A 24623-nucleotide genomic window follows, 5' to 3' on the forward strand; every position below is an offset into this window, starting at 1 on the left:
GTCTGTAATACAAGTCCCACCACCTTCACAGGTGTGTTTGGTGAGGACTCAGGAGAGGACTTTCTCTGTCACTGTGCCCAGCCTCTGGAACTCCCTCCCACAGGAGACCAGGTTGGCACCATCTTTGCTGTCCCTTTGCAAGCAGGTGAAGAACTTTCTCTTCAGGCAGACTTTCTCTTAGGGACTGACTGTCTGGAAGGGGTTTTTAACGGACTCTTTATGCCTTATCATTTTGAATCTGTTTTGGGTGGTGATTTTGTTTACCATTTTTAGTGTGGCATTTGATGCTTTTTAAAATATTTATATACTTATTGTTTTTAGCTTTTAAATGTCTTTTAATTATATGAGCCACCTTGGTCCGTTTTAAAGGAGAAAGGCAGGATAAAAATATTTTACATTAATAAATAAATTAATTAAATTAAATAAATGTGGAAGGCCATTAACATTTGCCCATGCAGTAGAAAGATAGAATCACATACTATCAGAGCACAAATCTCTCTTTAACATAAAAATGAGATGGAACCTTATTCTAGGCCCACTTAATTCAATTCCTGAAACCTGAAAAGGGATTGGCCGAAGTGGAGGAAGTCTTGAGTGACCCTCAGAAAGCAACCGCTGTCCTTGGATCACTTCCAAGGAGCATTTGTTGAGGCCCAGAAAGCATCAAAGACTTTGAGTCAAACAGCAGCAACCGTGAAAGCAAAACTCCCAAAGAGAGAAGCAGATATTGGTAACTCACAAAAAGATACAGACCGGAGCGGGGTTGTTCATGGCAGGGCTTTTTAGAGTTCACTATTTCCTAAGGTTTCCTAAAGCAGGCTGACCACCGAAGAATCGATGCTTTTGAATTGTGGTTCTGGAGGAGGCTCTTGAGAGTCCCCTGGACTGCAAGGAGAACAAACCTATCCATTCTAAAGGAAATCAACCCTGAATGCTCACTGGAAGGACAGATCCTGAAGCTGAGGCTCCAGTACTTTGGTCATCTCATGAGAAGAGAAGACTCCCTAGAAAAGACCCTGATGTTAGGAAAGTCTGAAGGCAAGAGGAAAAGGGGACGACAGAGAATGAGATGGTTGGACAGTGTCATCGAAGCGACCAACATGAATTTGACCCAACTCTGGGAGACAGTGGAAGACAGGAAGGCCTGGCGTGCTCTGGTCCATGGGGTCATGAAGAATCGGACACAACTGAATGACTAAACAACAACAAATTTCCTAAGGTTGTCATAAATTGGAAATGACTTGACCCATTCGACAAATACAGTCGTAAGTGCTCCTTTTGTCTCTGCCTCTACTATATGAGGACAGCCAGCCTCTAAAGGGAAACTCTACAAAGAGTATCGTCAAAGATAAAGTGTTAAAACTAAAATGACTTGTGCTTTCTATGTTTTTATGTTACTCATTGAAAAAAAGGGACTGGCCAAATACACAGGAAAATTCAAGGGGAAAAAAAGAAGATACACATATAGTTTAGTCACAGAAATGCATGGAGGACACAGACCTTCCACTTGGCTTCAGGAGTATCTAAACATACGTCAGGAAATAACTTTTTTTTAAAAAAAATAAAATAAAACTAGAATGAAATTATGCATTCGCGTGTGCTACTTACTGATGACAAAGAACCAAAAAAATGGAAGGAGGTGGCAGAGGAAACTTGATCTGTGTAATCCTGGAGGGTCCCAGTGACACCATGCTGAATGGTACGTGGTATGACCCAGAAATAACAAATGAGCTTCTATCAGTCAGTTAAGTGACAGACAGAGGATGTGAAGTTGTATTTGAAAGAGATCAAGGTGTGTGCTAACATAAAAGAGAGCAATACCATGTAACCTCTAAATCAAAGAGCATATATAAGCTGTAAACGCTGAACTGAAAGAGACAACACAGTAAAAGCCTGTACCAGGAATTAATTAATGCATGTGTAGCATCACAGATTCGGCCACAAAGATACTGCTAAACTAAAAAAACAACAACTACAAAAAGGGTTGTCAAGCAAAGGTAGAAAGTTATACCCTTCAAAACAGAAAGCAGGTATAGCAGATCTAACTTTTTAAAACAGAGAAAAGGAAAAGAAGATATCCCTTAGAGTTGGAACAACATGATGGTTGTAGCTCAGTGCTAGTGAGATCACAAGGAGGAAAGAAGTACTTAGTTATTTTTTGCTTATCAATTGATCAAAAGGGAGAAATAGTGGTAAATAAATATGGCTAAAAGATTAAAAGTATCAGCATTAAATCTATTTTTACAAGAGTCTCATCAGACAAAAGAAGGTATAAATGAACTTAAACTGAGTTGGTCTAGTATTTATGAGAAAGCCAATGGAAATTCAAGGTGGAGAGGGATTGCAATCATCACTTCTAAGAAATGTGATTTTAAAGTGAATAAAATGATAAAAGATAGCAAAAGTAGATATATCATGTTACAAAAACCAATGGGAGAATTAATGTTTACTCTCAAAATATAAAACCAGATAGTTATTTAAAGGAAGTGTTTAAAGAACTAGAAAAGATAAGGAAGGGGCTTGTAATAATGACATATTTTAATGTGGTTATGAATAAATAGAAGCACAAATCAAACCCTATTAAAGTTAAGAAAATTAATAATGGTACAATATTGAATAGAATGATAAGGAGAACTGATTTGAGAGATGTTTGGAGAGTGATGAAAGATGAAAATTAATTTACTTTCTATTCTTCAGTTTATAAAAGTTACTCTAGGATAGATTATATAATTGTATCAAAATTGTGATTTCAACAGTGGCTAATACAGATGTTGGTACAGCAAAAGTAACTGATCATACTTCACTGGATATGCATATTAAAATTAAATGTGATTATAAACAAGCCAAAAGGTGAAGAATGGATACTAGTATATTTCAGCTAAAGAATATAATAGATAAAACAGATAAATAATTGAAAAATGGGAAATCACAGAGAAGGCTGCAGCCAGGGTACTATATGGGACACTATGAAAATAGTGATACACAGGAATTATCATGAGGGAATCATATAATCAAACATGAAATCAAGAAAAAACATATGAAAAGGGTTAAGGATGATACAGGTTTGTTGGAAAGAAAATATATGCTGGATAATGACAGAAGCATCTTATAAATACGAGGAAAATGAATGAGGCAGTATCAGTTCTAAGATGATCTAAGATATAATTGATACAATTCAGAGAAATTTAATATATTTTAAAAGAGAATTTTTAAAAATTTAGTAATAAAAAGTTCTGAATGCTAATTAGAGCCACATAGAATTATAAAGCCAAAAGTCTTATTGGAGTAGTTAAAAAAGAAAAGGGCAAAATGTGTAATTTGAAGGAGAGATTGGAAGTTTTTTAAGATTTTTATCAAAAATTACATATGGGGGAAAGTTTTCTTTGGGAAGAATTAGGAAATATATTGATTAAAATATGGAGAATAGACTTCAAGATATGGATAAAGATTTAATAGAACAACTGATTAGAGGAGATTGAGGAAAGAATTAATAAATTAAACGCAGGAAAGATTCCAGGAATGGGTGGGTTGGGACAATGGTATTATAAAATGTTTACAACAATGTTGATACCCAAATTACAGTTTCTTTTAAATAAAATTATTAAAGGTGAAAAGATCCTATTATCTTGAAAACATTCATTAATTATATTAATTAAAAAAACGAATAAGGATCCAACTGACCCTGGAGCCTATAGACCTATTTCCTTAATAAATCAAGATGCTGAGGTAATTACAGCAGTATTAGCAAAGAAAATGAACAATATCTTTGCCAAACATATTAAAGAAGATAAATAGAATAAATGTAATAAAACAAAAGATGAAGATGGGAATAATTTCACTAGATATTTATTATTTATTTATTGGATTTCTATCCTGCCCTTCTAGACCAAAGGTCTACTCTGGGCGACATTTTTAAGGCATTTGATTATGTGGAATGGCCAACATTAAAATGATAATTAAGGCTTCGGGAAACAATTTATAAGTATGATAGATCACTTATATTCAGAAAATACTGTGGCAATATTAGTAAATGATGGACTAACAGAACTAATATCTCTAGGCTGTGGTACGAGACAAGGATGTTCCCTTTCCCCAATATTGTTTCCTTTAGTTGTAGAATTGCCATTCAATGTTATTAGTGAAGATAAATTAATCTATGGTATTGATACTAAAGACAGAGTTAAAATTAAGTTATTTGTTGATGATACTTTATTAATATTTGAAAACCCATTAAAGGTTATGGATAGGGTAAAGTTGTATTCAAAAGAGTTTGGAGAGATAATAAGGTTGCAGATAAATTGGCAGAAATTAGTGATTATGTTTAATTACTATGAAAATTAAATGGAAATAATTAGAAAAGAATTTGAAATTAATATTTGAAAGTCTATTAAACATTTAAGTATAAATATTCCAATAAGTTTAGAAAGACTGAAAGAGGGGAATTTTAATAAACTGAAGCAAAAAAAAAAGTTAGATGATTTTAGGAAAATTGGATTTTCATGGTTTGGTAGATTAGTGGTATGCAAAATGAAGATATGATATCTTTTTTATTTATGATGTTACTGATAAAGATAAATGAAGAAGAGTTAAAATATTGGCAAAATGTGATTTGTTAAATACAAAATTAACAAATTTTATAATGGAGATAAAATGGATTAGTAAGAGACGGTATACATTTTAAAAAATAGGATACCTGGGACTTCCTAATTTAAGATTACATTGTATACCTCATCAAATAAGACACACACTTCCTATTATATCTCTGCACAATAAACTAATATGACTGAATATGGAAACAGAAGAATTATATCTGAATCCCCAAAACATTCTTTTTATGTAATATAATAAGAACATACTAAAAATATTGAAAATACTTTCTTTAAAAATATGCTTTTAATTTGGAATAAGATTACTGAAAGCTAAGTATCAAAATCCTAAGATTACTGAAAGCTATGTATGTAAGGATAAAGGAAACTTTTTATAAGCTAGTTTGGAAATGGTATTTAATGCCTGTGAAAATGAATCAAATATATATTAAATATTCCAAGTTGTGTTGGAGAGGTCATCAGGAGATAGGTAGCCATTTTCATACATGGTGGGAATATAAGAATATATTGAAATGTTGGCAATTGGTCTTTAAGGGGATAAACAAAGTAACTAAGTTAAGTTTAGAGGCATGCCCTAAAATAGTGCTTTTATCAATATTTGATAGGGAGCAATGTAATTGGATAACTAAAGAATTAATTTCCAGTTTATTAACAGCAGCAAGATTAACTGTAGCTAGGAACTGGAAAACAATGTAAGCATTTCATTTAAAGGAATGATATAGAGAGGTTATTAATGATAAGCCATCATGTTAAGATGTGGTTGAGAAGTAAGAATGTATTTATAGATATATAGGGAAAAAGTATTGATTACATATTAATAAAGGGGAAGGAATATAACTTCAGAAGAATTAATGCAATTTTGGAAGGGGTTCCATTGGAAAGGGAAAAAATGGTTGTAACTCCCAAATGACCCAGTTGGAGGGGGTACGACTTGTATTTTTAACATATTTTCATCATGTGTTATTAGCTGTTTTTGTGTTCGTTTGTATTAATTTTTAAAATAAAATAGAAAAAACAGCTAATGAAAGAATATGCACAAAGTATTCATAATTAAGCACTAGTTGGATCCCACTTGTTGGGCATGGATGATTTTAGCATGCCACCATATTTATCTTTAAAAGTAACCCTAAGGTAACTTATGCTAGTTCTGGAGAGTGGTAAGAATGCATGTTCTGTAATGTGCTAGAATGAATTAGGGCTCAGACACCTTAACTTCTATGCCAAAAGTACTTTGATTCCACTTTTGACTCTTGCCTTAACTTTGGCAAGACACCAAGAACCAATCCATGCCTGACAGGTTAGAGAAAGCTACAACTTTTGAACTCATCGCTCATTTTCAGCAGCTTCTTTCTGTTGTATGAGGAATACCTACTCCCTTTCCCCTGACTTGGTATTTTGTCCTTTCCTGATTTTTTGACATAGCATCTGCATCTGGCTCTTCTGATCTTGTATGAGTAACTTCTTCCTGCTTTGAGTACTCACCTGTCTTTGAACCTTGCCTGCCTGTTCTTGACTACATTTCTGCTTCTGTTCCTCTTGGATGGAAAGCCACTGCCATCAATTCTGGGACTTTGCTTAGGCCTAATTTGAGAATCTATCTCTGCCAATTTCTCTTATTGTACGGGATGTTGGTGGCTGAAAACACAGCAGAGCGATAGCCACTGAATATGGGGTAATAGAAGAGGTAGAATTAGAGCTCAAAAAAAAGCTCAATATTTAGTCTGATTACACTGAAATATCAGTGAAAAATTAAAACAACCTTTTCCAAAATTAGCTTATTAAAACACAAACTTTGTGTGGAATCTGAGCTTTGGAACATATTTTGGGACTTGTTGGCAAGTTTCTTGAAAAGAAGTGTGTATCAGTTGAGTATCAGCTTTAATATGCTATTTAAGGGAGTTATCTGAAATGCTGAATTCTAACTCCCTAAAACATTGGGTAGTTCCTGTATTGTTCAGAATAAAACCTGTAACAGATTCACTGCTCCTCTGTGAAACTGGAGTCACAAGTTCCTCATATGCGACAACAATGTTACTATTAAAACTCCTAGTTTTGAGAAATAAATGAATACTAATTTGATATTTTCATGTGCACAAAGTTCTACAAATTATCAATGTGTATTATTCTTCTGGAAGTGTTTTTTGATAGAATAAGTGGATAGGTATTGTGGGAAAATGGATGAATAACTCTGTGCATGTTTATTATTTGGAGATGTATAGGTATTATGCATAGGTATTATGACTTGTATTCCTGCCTTTAATAATTGGCACAGGGATCCAGAATTTCTAGAGGTCCATTATGTTCCTTGTCCTTAGAAGAAACATACCAATTAACAATGCAAACAAAATGAATGAAAGGAGGCAATGGAAGAAGAAATGAGACATTGTACAGGGAAAATGCAGGAATATAATCTTCAAATCAGAACCAATTATACATTTTATTTTTTGTGCCTCAGTGTGCCATTGATCACAATTAGTGCACTCACTTCCTCTCTGTTTATGTGCACAATACACACAAATAAAAATGAAAGAAAACAAACAGATGAAATGAAATAATTTTACACAAATATAATCATAATATCATTAATAATAATATCCCTGAACAACCCAATTCACTGCTTTATTTTCTTCCCCCACCCCACAACAAACCAACCAAATGAAATCAAACTGGAAAGAAACCAAAAACCTGCAGAAGTCAAAAAACAATTTTTAGGAAAACAAAAATATTCATTTATTTTAAAAAAGAAAAACTCACAATCCAAGCATTCCATAGACTGTTGAAAATGAGCAAAAATCGAGTGTAACCCCCATTCTTTTTACTACATGATGTGATGCTTTAATTGATTATTTTTCAATCAGGCAAGAAAGAACTATGAAGAAACTGGGCCATTCATAGTTAAATTCTGAAATCACAGGTAATGAAGAATGGCCTCACATAGCAATTTATGTTCACAGTGTCCATCACTCATTTCAGCAGAGACGTTCCACACAGGTATAAATGACTGTGCATGCACAGCTGTTTTTTTCATTGAAATAAACAGAGAAGGTCTTGGGAGTATGGGCGAGGTATAACCATTTCTTCCCCTACACCCATGAGACATTCTTGGAGAGGAGGCCAGTGGTCATGTGCCAACAATTGCCAAATTACCACTACTTTTAAAGGAGCTCGACTGCATACACAGATCAGAAACCTAGTATGAGGTCTGTAATTCGGCACAAGCAAAAATTCTTCATCCTGCAATCCTCACTCCTGCATCTTCTATAGAGCCATACAACAATGGCAGGATTAGATGATTCATACTGTAGCAAATGTGTGTTATTCCCTTGATGTTTACAGAACTGTCCTATGCAACTGATGTTCCCGCCCGGCTGAACTACAGATTGAGATTTCTGTTTTCTGTTACTCTGACCTATATAGAATTAGTCTTTGCTACCTTCCTTTGATTTCATAAAGGGGATTCACACACCATTTTCTTCTTTAAAAAAATAAAATAAAAATCTGCAGTCAATATTCGTATGTGCAAGTGGACTATGCTAAGAGAAGAAAACCTGGGTCTGTCAATCTAGTATGCAGGTATTATAATAATCAATGTCAATTCTGATTTATGCCAATCCTTTTTAGGCTTTTCCAAGTACAAAATACATAGAAGTGGTTTACCATTCTCCTCTTCTGCAGGAATTAATGAGGTCCAAATAATGCTTCAAGATACTGTTACTAGCTGGTTTGACAGAAGGAATATGAGTGGGTGTTTTATAAATTCTATCATTTTCTCTTTGACGCAAGGAATGCCATGAACAATGCATTTCATAGCCATAGCTCAGTGGCTCAGACCTTGAGATGGCAATTAAGTGACCTGTGGATGTGAAGCAGTTCCCTGAGGGTATGTTTGCAGCCTTCCTGGAGCTCTCCCCACTTTTGTTTTAAAAAAAAGAGAGAAGTCTCCTTGTTTTTTTTTTAAATTTACACTCTTTTTAAAAGGTGGAAGACTGGAGGAGCCATGATGAAGTTGTGCGCCTCTGCCACAGAGTAAGAGCAGGGGAAGCTGCACCCCGGACGTTGTTGGACCACAATCTACATCAGCCTTGAACACTGGGATGGAATGAGGCTGATGGAACTGCAGTCTAGCAATGTCTGGAAGGCCACAAGGTCTCCATTCCTGCCCTACAGATTTACTGCCAGTCAGAATAGGTAGATGGCATTGGGACTAGAGGGATCCACAACTCTTAGTATCTCCATAACACTCCTAAGCATGGATATATTGTCCAAAGGGAATTGACACAGTGACTGGATTTGTCCTTCCTGCAATCTGCAATTCCTCCATTTTGCAAAGATCCTCTTAGTTCACTCTCTCTAAGGCGTGTTTACTGCCACAGACTTTCTACTGAAAAAGGAGGCTACAATTAAAGACGCCATGGAGACAGGGGATGAAGATCTGCACTCTCTCCATAGTGTTCCCTTCCACATGGCCAGGGATGGAGCAGCTTCAGCTCACTGTTATCAGAAGCAGCTTTAGAAATACACTCCTGGAAATTTCTACAAACTCAAGACAGCCACGGACACACCCATCTACGGTGTTGCTAGGACTGAAATGCCCATGTTTGCAACAGCTTTATTTTCCCGACTCCCTCTTTTTATTGTGACAGTTCAGTTGCCTCATTGGTCAGCTGCTCCCGTCTGGCCTTGGATACCTATTTCCTTCCCTACAAAGAGTTCCAAGTTGGCCCAGTCAGGATTCTCAGTTACTGGCCTTTTATAATCTATGATACAATTGCGACACAATGCTCCCAAGGGAGTGCATCTAAAGATTAAATTATACAGTATGTTACAGATAGCCTGTGATTATAAAAGACAATTTCTTCAATACTGAATATGTCTAATTGTCACAGCAGGAGCTTTTTCGCAGCAGGAAATGTTCACATTTCTCATAGCTTACTGTTTTGTGTTTTGTGACTGGCCGCTGGGAAATAAACATGCACGTTGTCTGGATGGTCAGTCATAAAGGTCGAATCACATCCATAGGACACCTAATGAAATTTGGGTTGATGGACGATCTGTAATATATAGTTTGGCACTAAATCTATTCCCTGCCATTTCCCTGTTCAGACATCTCGCTGTTTGTCTATGGTCCTACCCCCACTAGCTCCCTATGTCACTAATTTCACCAACCTGATCCCACAGCCTCTCAAGAGAGGCCATCTTTTCTCGCTCTGGCCACTTTCTGATGGCTTCCTCCTTCCATTGAGCACCAGATGTGAGCGTGGAAAAAGAAAAAAAAATCTGCTAAATGATGGGAGAAAAGAGGAGGATGAAAGAATAAATAAATAACCAAAAGAGCGACAGAAGATGCAGCTTCTGATAGTTTACTTGTATGGTACCAGGATTATGACATTTCCAAAACCAACAGTCATTTAGGGTACTTTGCTGTGCATTGTATAGCACTGAGTACATTGCCAACCATAAACAAGCAATAAATAACAGTAGTTAATTCTCCAATTCCTAGGGAATAAATGCATTCACTGCTGGACTAGGCAAAATATGCCACTATTTCTAAGTAGGACATTCTGTTGCTCTGAAGAACAGCAGATGGTGGAATGTTTTAAAATCCACCTGAAGGGACTATATATGAATGGTTCTGTTTTCAAGGTGCCCTTCAGGATGAACAGATTAGCCTGCACGTTTCCACTGAGCTGCAGCAGAGAGAATAATAATTACAGAGACACCAAGAATTTGGCATTCGCTCTTGAAGACAAGAGCCAATGCAGCATAAAAATACATGGGTGAAAACTGATGTGTTAGGAGTGGGAAGATGGGAGGGTATTTCTGTTCATTTATGGCTCAACCCAGATAGTTATGCTTAGCATGAGCAATGCTTTGCCCCACTTGGTCCACCTAGACTGGTCTCAACGCAGGACTTGCCTCCTCAGTGGCAGAGTGCATGCTTTTGTATGGAGAAAGTCTTGGGTTCAAGCCATGGGTGACAACAGAGCAGGGGATGTGCCAGAGCCCCTAAAAACCACCGGCTGGTAAGGTTGGTAGGATTTTGTGAGATGACTTGCTATCAATAGCTTCCGGAACCTAGAAAAGTCAGTTTTGGAGACTCCAGCTCCCAGAATCTCTCAGCCAACATTGAGACTCTGAGCACTGTAAGCCAAAGCCCAAACGAAATAAAACAAGACCTTCCCAACCTTTAGCAGCTTCTATGTAGGTTGTTGTCTTCACTCCCAAGCCAGGCTGGCAGCCCCATTCCTTTCTAAAATGGCCTCCCCATGATGCGTCCCACACAAATTCTTCCCTTTAAAATGTACACACCTCTCCACCAGCTCTCAGTCACTGCTTCTTCAGAAACTTATGCAGAGCCGTAGAATATGAACTGTTTCCTGCCTCTTACCGTTCTTGTTAAAAGAATAAATTAAAAAAAAAAAAGAAAACCCCAAAAAGGAAAAGCTGTGAAAGGAAAAAAACACACTTGCCTCTTCAATTAGCATTACCGAAGGGACTATCGCTATTCATTGCTATATTACAGATTATGGTTTGCTTCATTCATGCAAAAGTGTTACAAGTACCATGAGAGCATTCCCAAACTGGAGTAATGAGGAGGAGCGCAGCAGCAAAGACTGGCAGAGTGGGTAGGGCACAGGAGGAAATGGAACTTAATCTGACACCACGTGTCAGAGCAACCACAAATAATAAAGCAGGAGGCAGATGTTAGGACTTTGGGCACATGTTTGTAGTTCAGTTTTGGAGCAAATGGAGTTGCTGGTTAAACCTTGTTTGAGAAAGAGGCTCTCTCTTTTTGCATTATGGAGGAATATATAGCAATCTTCTCTTTCTTGCTTTTTTAAACCAAGGATATCCAAAAAAAAAAAAAAAAAAGGGGGAAAGGATTTTGAATGATATTACAACATAAGGTAGTTTTTAATACACTGGATGATAAAGGAAGGGAAGCCCAAGTGAAACAAAAACAAAACTAGAAACAAAATTCCAACGCCCTCCCGCAAACAGCAAACCCCCCCTCCTGCCAAAGCAAAACAACATGCGGTTGAACATCCCTTGGGTATCAAAGGTCACTCCAGACTCACACGCTTCTTTGAGGGTGATGATTCGGCTTGTTCTTGAATTATGAAGAAGGCAACAAAGATATTAATACGGAAGTCAAGAACCCCTCCCTTTTAAGTCCTGCGCCCACTGCAATATAGCTAAAGGTGGCCTTTGGCTGCTTCCATCAGCCCCCACTGAAATCAGATTGATCCTTATACAGTTGGGGATAGGGAAAATATAAAGTAACTCCACCATGATCTTGTCAGTTGAGTCTCAAAGATGGCCCTGCGTCCATGCCTCCATTTCTATGATGCTGCCCCTGGTGAAGAATCCTGCAGATTTCAAGCTCCTACAGCAAAGCTACATTCCATCAGTAGATAAGTGAGAACATGGCAAATGTCTTTTCTTCCTCTGTTCAATAATATTAGCTCTATATCTATATACCTATATCTTTTTCTCTCTCTCTATAGATACATATAGATACTATCTCCAATAGTTCTTTTAGAAGCCCTTTATGTGGCAGTAGGCTTCCAGAGATGAAAAAAATATATACAAGAGCCAAAGGAGGACAAAGAGGCTTGAGGTCACAATCTTGGCAGTCCGTGGCCCGCCCAGCTCACCTCCGATCTCCGGTCTCCGCCGGTAGAGGAGCACGCCGACACTGATAAAAGCAAATATAGTGAAGAGGGTGACGGAGAAAGCCAGAGTGCCTGGTTCAACTTTAAATGTATCACCGTTGGCTGCGTGGTAGATGGCAGCAATGGACCAAGCCACGCCGATCCCCAGGAAAACATTCACAGCATTGCTACCGGTGACGTTGCCTATGGAAGCGTCGGCGTATTGATCTTGCGTGGCTGCCACTTTGCTGGCAAACGTGTCTGGAAAGTGAAAAGAAATACAGTTATTGATGTCAGTTGCAAGTGTCCTTCCTTCAGTACATTATTTTAGGGTGAAAGCATATGTGTTTTTTTTTTAGCGGGAGTCATAACACACAGAGAAGGCCATGCTGGGTGGGCGATTCTGAGAGCTGTAGTAAAAAAACCTATCAAAATTACCAGGCTTTGTAGAGGTGCAAATTAAAGCCAAGATTATGTAAACAAACAAACAAACAAACAAACAAACAAACAAACAAACAAAGAGTTTCTAAGTCTAGTGTCTGTTTTACAAACCGTAGCCCAGGAAAGGTAACTTGCAGAGGTCCAAAGACAGCACATGTTAACACCACCGTGGAGGGCTGTTTCTGCTCTCAAAATATTTTTCCTGAATTTTTTTTAATTTAACAATTTTTAATGAAAAAAATCTTTTTCATTCCCTCCTTTTTTTATGACAGGTAAAAAACCAGCTTTTCTTTCAAAGTCCTGTTTCAACTGATTTAAAAAAACAGCCTCCCTCACCAAAGCCTGGTTCTATTTTTCTTGCGCAACTCTGCCAATCTACGCCATATTGGCAAAGAAGCCAGAATCACACTTATATTGGAGGGGGGGGGGGGATTCCACAGTCCTTTTTTATTTCATAGAGAGGTTATCCCTTTCCACCTCCATCTCACTATTCCACTTTCCCTGAACATTTGTTCATCTCCGAATGCTCTGACTACAAGCACTTCTTCCTATATTTCAAAGCCATTAAGAGGGGAAGGATGTCATTTAAAACCCACCCCAAGTACATAATTGGTTCTATTTTGTAGAAAGGTTTGAGGCGGATCAAAGACAATGCCGCAAGCTGTTCGAGAAAATGAATACTTAATGCACTTCAGTGTTCCCAGGTCACCTTGGGTAAAAGAATAGTTCAGAATAAAGTAGTAGTTGTTTAAATTTTCATTTCTCCCCCCCCCCCCATTCCTTCTGCACAACGAGGCTTAGAAACATGTTCTTCCCATGGAGTTTTGGATAAAGAATTATGAAATCCCAACTAATAGCAAAGTCCTGCTTTCCCTTGCAAAGATAAAGAATGAATAAGTATAGCAGGGAAATTAATTTACAGTGAAATTAAAAAGCATTTTTAGTAATAAAATAGTACTATGTACATTTTAAAAACTGCAATTAAAGAGGAACAAATTTCTGACACATTTTTGTTTCTAGAGTTCCACAACAACCTGATAATTGTACTTCATAATTTGTGTCAAAACCACAAGGCTCCTCTGGTCATTGACAGACACGGCACCCCAAAGGAGGGGCCAGAGACTAAGGGATGTTTTCCAGGCACAGAACAATTTTCACAAGCCTTTCCTGTGGGGATTTTGTAGTCTAAAGTTCCATCTTGTGGCTATTAAGGGATACATCACTGGTGTTTAGCATAATCAAGTTATTGTAGTACAAAGATGCATTGTTCTATGATTCTCTCTCTGCGCAGGCGTGGAATGCCTTAAGAGTGATAACCACACGACGCCTCTATGGCCAAATTCTTATCTTATGCTAATTTTGCTTGTTTTGCGTGCTTAATAAAAACGTCTGGGGGGAAGAAGGTAGCCATCTTAATCTTCATCTTCTTCTTCTTCTCTACCGGTACCTGAATACTAACAAGATAAAGTCTGCAGTGTCTTCATTTATCAGAGCTCTCCCTGGTTTTCATGCAACTGCTGCTTGGCTGGCTTCCAAGCAGGGTTCCCTGGGGATTTCCCCACACTTTCCCACATCTAATTAATAATAATTGTGTGCCATCAAGTCAGTTCAGACTTATGGGAACCCTTTTCAGGGTTTCCTAGATACAGAAGTGGTTTACACTGGGGTGTACTGTATAAAATGTCCGTTGGTGTTGCAAATTTGTATTGAAAATAATTTTGCAATTTTTCAGAAGTTGACAGAGATGGCAATTACATGCCCCTACAGATGTCACTGGACTTCAGTTCCCATCAGTCCTAGCCAGCACAGCCGAGGGAGAGCTGCAACCCAACACTATCTCATGAGTCTTGCCACCCTCCTGTCCAGATAAAATATCTACAAGGGATGCCTCACCCAGATCATTCAGCTGCTCTGTGATGACCATTACATGACCTTTCCATCCTTCAAGTCTATGTCAGATTTCCTATATAACGGATATTGACAAATTTTCTTGACCTTGACAGAAAAGGGTGCCTTGACAATCAGAGACATTCCAGCTGTAATAGTATTCTGTACAAAGGATTTAGAAATCCAGTATACTGGATAAAGTGTTGGACTAGGACTCAGAGGACCTAAGTTCGAATTCCTGCTCCACCATAGAAACTTATTGGGTGCGTATGTAGCAATGTTAAACCACACCATGAATATCTCACGTATCTCAAAAACTCTACTAGGGTCACCACAAATTGGAATCAATAGCACATGATTTAACAACCTCTTTGTTAAATTAAGCCAGTGAAATTAAATGATTATGCCTATAAAAGGTAATTGCAATCTGTTACGTTTCTTGAAATATAACATCATGGTAACACATTCACTTTACTGTTGCATCTGGATGATTCTTTTGAATAGTTCAGTTTCTCCACCTATTAATACATTTAACTCAAATATCAGCTCCATAATGTTGATGTGATGAGATGACTCTAGTTAATTTGACAAAACTGGGTGCCAGCTATGCAACTGATGCTTACTTTCTTCAAACACAATCTGATGCTTTTTCAGATATAAATCCCTTTCAATATAATAGGACTTATTTCTAGATAAACTTTAAAAGGATTGCAGGGGGAAAAGGACATTCACTTAATATTATGGAACAGTTTATACGTAACTCAGAATTGAGCCTATATGCCCCTCAAACATATGTTTTTTCTCTTGGCTGATTGACTGTTTAATTTAATGAGGAGTCAGAACCCCTTATTGATCTCTTGCAAATCACCTGAATTTCTATCAATAATTCTGGATGCACCTTCTCTCCACCACTTGTTTCAGGAAGCACCTTACTCAGGGGAAGAACATGTGCTTTACGTAGAAAAGGCCAGTGATTCTGTGTCTAGCATCTATCAGTAAGACTCTTATCTGAAACCTTCGAGAACATCTACTTGTCACAGTAGACAATGGCTCAGCAAAGTGTGCCCCTCCAGATGTTGATGGTCTGCGACTCCCAGCATTCCTCACCATGGGTTCTGCTATCAGGGCTGCTGGAATTTGCAGTCCAACATCTGGAAGGCCACACTTTGCCTGTCCCAGGAGTACACAGGATGACACTAGATGCACTATAGATGCATTTTAATTAAGAAAACACCACCCAACTTTCTGGGCTCTGAAGAACATTGTTGTAGTGTGGTAACTATAAGGCAGTTTATATTTTGCTTTAGCCATCAGCTCAATTGATGGTCACAGGCCAATCAGTTGACTTCTCACTCTACATGTGCCCATGAAGATAATAATGCTAACTGACCTTGTATACTTACCACAAGGATTAAAAATGCAATGCTCTAAGCTTTTAAAAAATATTCTATGCTATTAGGGAGGGTGGGCATGACTACCAATGCTTGTTCAAGGATTAAGCTGTCATTTTCAATGTGGGAAAGATTATTGTCAGGTTGATCATTTAATAATCTCCATTTTCCTTCTAGACAACTTCTGGAGAGAAGAAATTGCTGTGACTTAGCTTTTCGTCTGATTCGGATGCTGAACCATCCATTTGCAATTCAGTCATATGTCAACGTTGAGCAGCAGAGCATTCCCTTCCCTTCAGAAAGCATTTCAGCCCTTAACAGGCGTACAGAAGTGTAAGTAATTGCTAGAGAATGAAACGTGTTTCACAACGGGTTTGCTCTCTCAAAGTAATGTGGATTGATGCACCAACAAAAAAACAGGAGCTTTCTGTCTGAGTGCTCATTAAAATGGAGTTTCATTAGCTATTACTCCAGCAAAAGAGTGCTCCCCCCTCCCCGCATGCTAAATGTCACTCTTTTTTTTCAGAAACTGTGTGTATTGGAAAGTGATTGTCCTCAACCACAGTAGGTCAGTTGATACTGTTTTAGAGAAGAATATTTGTTTTTAATATACAAGCCATAGGAAGGGTTCTGGCATTTTTAATCACCTTTTTCCTAGTGCACTTTTTCTGGAACTATTCTGGAGATTGAATTTTTCCCCCCACTGGCAGAATGAAAGACCACCCAATGTACCCTACAGAGGGTGCAGGGAACCTTTTATCATACAAAATTATTTTGGGGGAACTATCCAGTATCTCCTTTTGGAATTTGCTCAAAATTCAACACAGCACATTCACAGTACAGTAATAGGGTAATCACAGACTTCCGACATTTCCAACAGCTGGGTACTATTTAAATGAAAGGAAATTTGTTTGGTTCAACGTGAACCTACTTTTCTGAAGAGGGCGCAGAACACCAAACACATTCCAACAAATCAAAGTTAAGGGCAGAGCTTAAAAAGGTTTTGAACTATAATTCTCCAGGTCCCCCAGTCAAAACGGTCAGCACCCAGTACAGAAAAGTGATAAAACTGTATAAATGTGCTTATCAACAGAGCTCACAGCAAATCAAAGACAAATGAGTGTGTTTTGTAGTGAGTTCAGTTTATATTCCTTTCATGGTTTTGGCTACTGATCTTGCTACTGGTAGAATGAGTTTAATTAAATGATCTGAGGATCTGCCAGTGAACAAGAGCTTCAAAGAACATTTTGTATGTTTAACTAGCAAAAGAAAAAAAAGTTGTGCAGCTTTTTCAGAAGCAGTAAAATCTCTTTTTCGAGCCATCAAAGTTAAATCTGATGTCACAAAAAGGTGAAAGATGTAAAATCAGGAAAATTGCTTAATTGATGGTGGTGCAGGTGGTTGAAGAGAAAGTACTGAGATTAAAAAAAAAGATGAGTTTAAATTAAAGTATTACTACAAGGCAAGGTGAAGTAAGGGATAAAACCCACCAAGAAAATCTCCTGAAATCTCCTCTTTCATTTTAATGAGGATTGTGCCATGGTTCAACCTGTTTTGCTGTCCTGACTGTTGGAGTTTTTCCCAGCTTCACATGCTGCCTCTAGTAGGTGTGGCTGGGAGGGGCCTTTCTGGCCTGGGGTGACTTTAATCACTAACAGCACTACCAACAGTTCCTTCCCTGCCTTTGATTCAAAGAGATCCTTGCCTCTCTTCTCTGCCTTTTTTCCTCTCTTTATTTTGTCAGAATCAAGTAGTTTATTGAGGCCTGTTGCTGCAAGCAGTTGTATCTGTTCTTAGTTTGCTGTTCATAGAAGCACAGAATAATTGAGTTGGAAGGGGCCTGTAAGGCCATTGACTTCCACCCCCTGCTGAATGTACACACACATTTACCTCCTACTCTCACCCTCCTACTCTCACCCACTTTGATTTGCTACTATCAGGCATCCACAGAGGACTTGAAACCTTCCCCCCACGAATACTGTATGTACGTACCCTGTTTCTCCGAAAATAAGACTTAACCTGAAAATAAGCCCTAGTATGATTTTTCAGGATGTTCGTAATATAAGCCCCACTTCAAAATTAAGCCTTAGTTAAGTGAAAGCCCGCCCTCCACCGTTGTGCAGCAACCAGAAGAAGATGGCACGACTGTATTTGAATAAATGTAGATTGTTGTCCATGAAAAAAGAAAACCCCTGAAAATAAGCCCTAATGCATTTTTGGGAGCAAAAATTAATATAAGACCCTGTCTTATTTTCGGGGAAACATGGTATGTCCTGCCTGTCTGCTTCTCAATGGCTATTTGCATTTGCCTAGAGTGGTTGAAATGACTAGATAGATGGGGTATAAATACAATAAATAAATAAATAAATAAATAAATAAATAAATAAATAAATAAATAAATAAATAAATAAATAAAAATTTTAAAATAATTCAAAGTAATACAAATGACATGTTTAGCATCTTGTTTAGTTTGGCTCTCTCCTATGTCTTTTGCTCTGGGAGGCAGTGGAAGACAGGAGGGCCTTGCGTGCTCTGGTCCATGGGGTCACGAAGAGTCGGACATGACTAAATAACAAAAACAACAAATGTCTTTTGCTAAGTGGAGAACCCAGGGAAAACTACAACCCAGGGGAAACAGTATAAGTAGCACCCTGAAGACCACAGACTGTGGCAATGTGCCATTTCCTAGGACAACAAAGTGAACTGAATCAGGGTCATTAAAAATAAATAAATTAAAAACACACACCCTGAAATGTCACTCCTGAAGTCTCAATACAATGGTGGTCAAGGTACAGTTTCTGTCCTGTGCCCAGAAATAAACTTTTAGATTTAATGAAGGCTACTCAGAAGTAACCTGAATAAGGTGTAAATCTCAGGCTGCCATTATCAATGTCCTGCTTACTCTGGAATGCCCCACTAGCATTTTAACATAAATGTTTTGCAATAAAAAGGTTGAGGATTGTTAACCAAATTGTCCACCTGTATTACAGGTTGCAGAAACACAGCGGTTAGATGGAAAACATTGGCGGATTGCCAGGTCCCCTGGGATCACCTGAGAATGGCAATGTCATGGCATTAAAAAAACATTGGCAGGGAGTGTAGCTCTGTTTGTTTTTACCTGGCACAGAGGTTCCCAAAGCAACAAATACAACTGCAGTTACGGAATCCTTCAGGCCAATGGTGCAGCCAAAATGGGAGGCCAGGTCTCCGATAAACGCTGTCAGAAGGCCGATCATTAAGATGGATACAACAAAACAAGCCCAACCACTCCAGTAGTCCGTTGGGGGGACAAATGCAAAGAGGACTTTCCAGAAAACGGTCAGAAAGTGCATCACATAGTCAAAGCAGGATGGCAGCTTTTCTTCCCCACATTCATCATCGTCATCATCTTCTCCTGGAACATGAACACGAAAGGGAGAGAGAGAGAGAGAGAGAGAAATGTCAGTGGTGGAAAATGTTCCCCTCAATAGTAAGACTGGAAGAAAGAAATGAGGGTAAACAGAAGTGGCCTAGACTGACCAATGATCTCACTCAAAATAATAGGAAAGACACACAGAAAGAGAAAGTCTAGATCATTAAAGGTGAAGGACTATCCCTTCAGATGTCGTTGGAGTGCAGTTCCTGTCAGCACTAGCCAACACAGCCATTGGTGAAGGTGACTGTATTTGCGCTCCAGTAACACAAAAGGTGGTTTCACATGCTTTATTCTTCTCCTCAGTGGAGCTTCCAGAGCTGTCCTAGTGATATTTTGATAACTATGGCAAGGAGTTCCAACAGTAAGCCTCTTTGCCACCCACAAGACACTTGTGTCTTTCTCAATGCCTCTGGCATGGACAAATCTACGGGTATCATAACAGTAACAACACATATTATTAGTGTGGTTTACTTGTATCAAATGTCTATTAGTTACTTTAGCACTATACAATCAGTATTATAACACATTATAGTTTGCATATATTGTAAGGGCATATATACAGTGTCACTTTTTCAACAGACTGTCAATTTATTACACAATTTTTAGATAATCATCTGCCTTTGACCGATTAATCGATTTATTGATTACATTTATATAAGTATATACATGACACAGTTGCAATATATGTGCCCTTTTCAGAAATGAGAGGGACTGTAAGATAACATGCTGTTTAATTTTAAGAGTTATGATTGGAAAGAAAGGCCATTTGTAATATTTTGATTTTCCTTTCACCTTATGCTATCAAAGCAGAATAAGAGTTACTCCTACTCAGCAAATGAACAACAATGGCCTTAATTCAGAAGCCCACATGTGGAAATTACACTCTCAGAATTAATCTACTAATGATTTAGTTGATTAATCTATTGATTAAAGTCTATAGCCCCCTTTAAAAAAATTTAACCTATTTAAAAAAATCTAATTTGTCATCTTCTTATGGTGCTTCAGACTTGCCCACCTCTACCTACTTCATAAGCAGTCTGTCCTTGTGCCTTTCTAGTTATGACAGCATGGTAGGCAAATTCTCCACGAGAAGAGTTTGGTATTTTATGCATTGCTGCTCAGTCCTTGCAGTGGAACACAATGCAGCGAAATAATTCATCCATCTAGTCCAGAGCTGTCCACTTTGACTGGTGGTGGCACTTCAAAGTTCTGGGCCAGATTCTTTCCTGGCTGTCCCTGCAGATCCCTTGTATTCTCTGTTGGCCTCCCATCCAAGATCTAACTAGGTCCTGCCTTATTTAGCTTCTGGTAGCTGCAAAAAGGGTTATGTTCAAAGATGGCCATGAATCACCACTTCATCCCAGTTCCACCTCTTTCAGCGGGTGCCCACTCAGAGACAGTGGCCAGAATTCAGAGCTAGACTCAAGAGGTGAATCTACTGGTGAATGTGAGAAAAATAAACCACATCTCCCAGCCCTATTTACATCCCCCCCTTTCTGTGTGTGTGTGTGTGTAAAGTATAAACTGTCTATTTTTTTTTGAATGTTGCACCTATACTTTTGGTGCAATGGAAAAGAGATGGTGCTGCTTGTCCCAGTTGCCAGAATTAATAGTTACAGCTGCATTCCCATTTTCCAGCATACTCCCAACCTCTTCAAGAAGCCCAGTGATTCCTCCTAGCTTCATTACAGGGACCTCCAGATCAAGCCTACCCCTTTGCCTGAACAACAGTCTACTTGGTTTGACCTCAAGTCCACACTCCTACATTTTCACCCTTTGTTTCTTCTGCTTACCAGTTCTCATAAAACCACTTTTTCATCATGTTCTTGGCATGCCACAATTTGGTGCTATGGTTTGGCTTTGCAGCTGTTGAGGTCCACATCCTACTTCACTGCTAATCCCTGGAACCCCCATGCCTTGCTTGTCCTTTTTGCTGTAGTTGTGAACTTTTCACATGCTCTCTCTGAGTTAACAATAAGACAAATGTCCATAAAGTTGTCAGCTCAAAATCTGCCCCTTCCAATGACCCAGCCTACATTGGCCTGAAATTGTACAAGATAATTGTAAAGGATAAAGTCATAAAGTTAGGGTGAGGGGGGAAAAAGAGAGGGGAGAGGAAGAGAAGAACAGGAAACAACACAACACAACCACACACATTACTCACTTTTCTTGGATGCTTCTGCAGTGAAACATTGGATAAAATCCATATGTTAATTTTTCACAAACTCTCCTAGACACTCAGTGTTTCATGACTTCCACCTCCCCTAAAACTGCTCATTAGCATAGCAAAGCATGGACCTAGCATATCTATTTCTAATGTGCCATGGGCATAATGTTCCTGACGCAACAACCTCTGACCTCTGATGACATGGAGCATGCTAGCATTGCTTCAAAATGGCAAAATGTTTTCCCCTGCCCCCCACCAAGCCTGACTTTACAGAACAAAGGCATCTTGAAACTCAATGCCATGAAAGCGTCCCAGAAGTCTCCCTCCACTAAACCATAATCTGTACGGAGGTCTCTCTGCTGTCTCCAAGTCTGTGACAATGGACGTCCAAGCACTAGCAGGTTCTGCTAGGCTGGCAGGGCTTCAAGTATGCCCCAGAAGTGGACTGTGTGTCTGTCATCAAAGGATGAGACTAGCTAAGCATGGGGAAGCTCTTTGCTAGAAGGATAGTAACCCGGTGGAGAAAGTGGCCGCAGCAACAATGGCATGGAATATTTGCCATCTACGCCAGTAGAGGCACTACCTGCATCAATGATATCACAGATCTACAGGGCATTTATGTCTATATTGTATCCCTATAGATGAAATGCTTATTTCGCATATTTTAACACTGCTAAGATGATTAATTTTTATTTGTAGTGTAATATGATGGCATGGCCTACAGCAGTGGTTCCCTAAGCTTGGATAACTCAGATGTTCTTAGACTGCAATCCCAGAAAACCTGGCCAGCAAAGCTGGTGGTGAAGACTTTCAGGAACTGAAGCCCAAGGATGCCCAGATTACCCAAGGATGGGAACCACTGGCCTGTAGTCATGTTGATTGGAGGGTTTGGGAACTGTAATTCCCAGAAAGGTTAATTTTGCAAGTTATTCAATATTGACATTGGCTTTAATAAAACCTGTTTTGTTGCTGAATGTTCTGGTAATTTTGGTGTGAGGGAATTGAGCCAGGAGATGGAACTGTTGTTCCTGGAGCACACAAACAGATATAAATCTCATAAAATACTGTTAGAACACTGAGAAGCTGTTAAAAGCCTGAAGAATCCGAGTGCCCTTGCTGTGTGGCTGCTGCATTTTCTCAGCAAGATAATGATCCATTTTATGATCAAGCAAGGAAAATACTGCTACCACGTCTACTCTTTTATAGAAGGAGGTTTGCATTGCAGGAACAAAAATAATCAGAAGTGAATTCTTCCCTCCTTCATGGCTACAACAACCAAAAGAACACTCATAACATTTTTATGACTCTGTATCACCAGAGAAACAAACCCTGGTAACAGTCAGAAAAGAGCGAGAATTTATTTTTGTCTATTTGTGCATTGTAAGGTTTTTTTTTTTTAAAAAAAAAGTCAGTATGGAATAGTAAAATCTTATATAAAAGTAGTCCAGCAATGCAACTCACTGCATGCCTACTCAAAAGTAAGTCCTAGTGACTTGGTATCAGTTCTGTGTGTACTGCAGTCAAAACCTGGTAGTATGTACCATGTGCAGTAATGTGTACATTACAAAACAAATGTGTTTGATCTGTAATTATTGAATCATTTTACCAATGGGAAAATTTCACGTTAAAGAATGCCAAATGCCCATCAGTTTGTTATTAAGCCAAGACAAACTATACCTATCCAGCTGGCCAGGAATTTGATGTACTGTAGTTTAGGCATCCCCTTCACAGATTGCTACCTTGTCGTCGCGAAGGGGGGCTTGAGTAATTCAGAGAAGTTATGGGCTAGGCCGTGCAGAGACACCCCAGACGGACAGGTCATGGTGGAGAGTTCTGACTAAACGCGATCCACCTGGAGCAGGAACTGGCAAACCACTCCAATATCTTTGCCAAGAAAACTCCATGGACAGAAATAAAAGGCTAAAAGATATGACACTGGAAGATGAGCCCCTCACGTCGGAAGGCATCCAACATGCTAGTGAGGAAGAGCGGAGGATAAGTACAAGTAGCTCCAGAGCTAATGAAGTGGTTGGGCCAAAGCCGAAAGGACAGTCAGCTGCGTACATGCCTGGAAGTGAAAGGAAAGTTCGATGCTGCAAAGAAAAATACTGCATAGGAACCTGGAATGTAAGATCTATGAACTTTGGGAAGCTGGATGAGGTCAAACAGGAAATAGCAAGAATCAACATTGACATCCTGGGTGTCAGTGAACTAAAATGGATGAGAATGGGCGAATTCAATTCAGACGATTCTCATATCTACTATTGTGGACAAGAATCACGTAGAAGAAATGGAATAGCCCTCATAGTCAACAAAAGAGTGGGAAAAGCTGTACTGGGATACAATCTCAAAAATGATAGAATGATTTCAATACGAACCCAAGCCAGACCTTTCAACATCACAGCAATCCAACCACTGATGCTGAAGAGACTGAAATTGACCAATTCTATGAAGATTTGCAACACCTTCTAGAACTGACACCACAGAAAGATGTTCTTGTCATTATAGGGGACTGGAATGCTAAAGTAGGGAGTCAAGAGATAAAAGGAACAACAGGTACGTTTGGCCTTGGAGTTCAAAATGAAGCAGGGCAAAGGTTAATAAACGTTTTGTCAAGAGAACAAGCTGGTAATCACAAACACTCTTTTCCAACGACACAAGAGGTGACTATACACATGGACATCACCAGATGGGCAATACCGAAATCAGATTGATTATGTTCTCTGCAGCCAAAGATGGAGAAGCTTCATACCAGTGCTGGTGAACCTTTTTGAGCCCGAGTGCCCAAACTGCAACACAAAATCAACTTATTTATTTCAAAGTGCCAACACTGCAATTACAACCCAAATACTGAGATTTTAGTTTAGAAAAAAAAACTGCTCCTGTACTGCAAAGGTTAAATGCTTGTGTGTGTTTTTTTCTATGGGGAGTATTAACAAAGAACTACTTACTGGACCTCCAATCTCCCATTGGGCTAGACTGGTAATGGTCACCATTGCACCCCTCTGCTGGACCACTGCACCAGCAGAGGGGAGTGCCAAAATCCAGGATCGGAAGACG

The 24623-nt window shown here is 38.8% G+C and overlaps 1 protein-coding gene across 8 annotated transcripts in view; it reads right to left on the minus strand.

Annotated features, from left to right (window-relative positions):
• Positions 1-7025: 7025 nt before the first annotated feature.
• The window catches only part of SLC8A1 (solute carrier family 8 member A1), a 342233-nt gene continuing 324635 nt past the window's right edge, over positions 7026-24623 (minus strand). For all 8 annotated transcript variants that reach the window (XM_020794736.3, XM_072988572.2, XM_072988587.2 and 5 more), the window contains 2 exons: positions 19100-19375; positions 7026-12523 (listed from right to left, as the gene is read on the minus strand). In XM_020794736.3, coding sequence (XP_020650395.3) covers positions 12147-12523; positions 19100-19375 — 653 coding nt within the window. In that variant the 3' untranslated portion in view covers positions 7026-12146. The remainder of the gene's footprint in view (positions 12524-19099; positions 19376-24623) is intronic.

This window comes from Pogona vitticeps, chromosome 1 (assembly GCF_051106095.1).
Source record: "Pogona vitticeps strain Pit_001003342236 chromosome 1, PviZW2.1, whole genome shotgun sequence".
In the NCBI taxonomy this organism is placed as follows: Eukaryota; Metazoa; Chordata; class Lepidosauria; order Squamata; family Agamidae; genus Pogona; species Pogona vitticeps.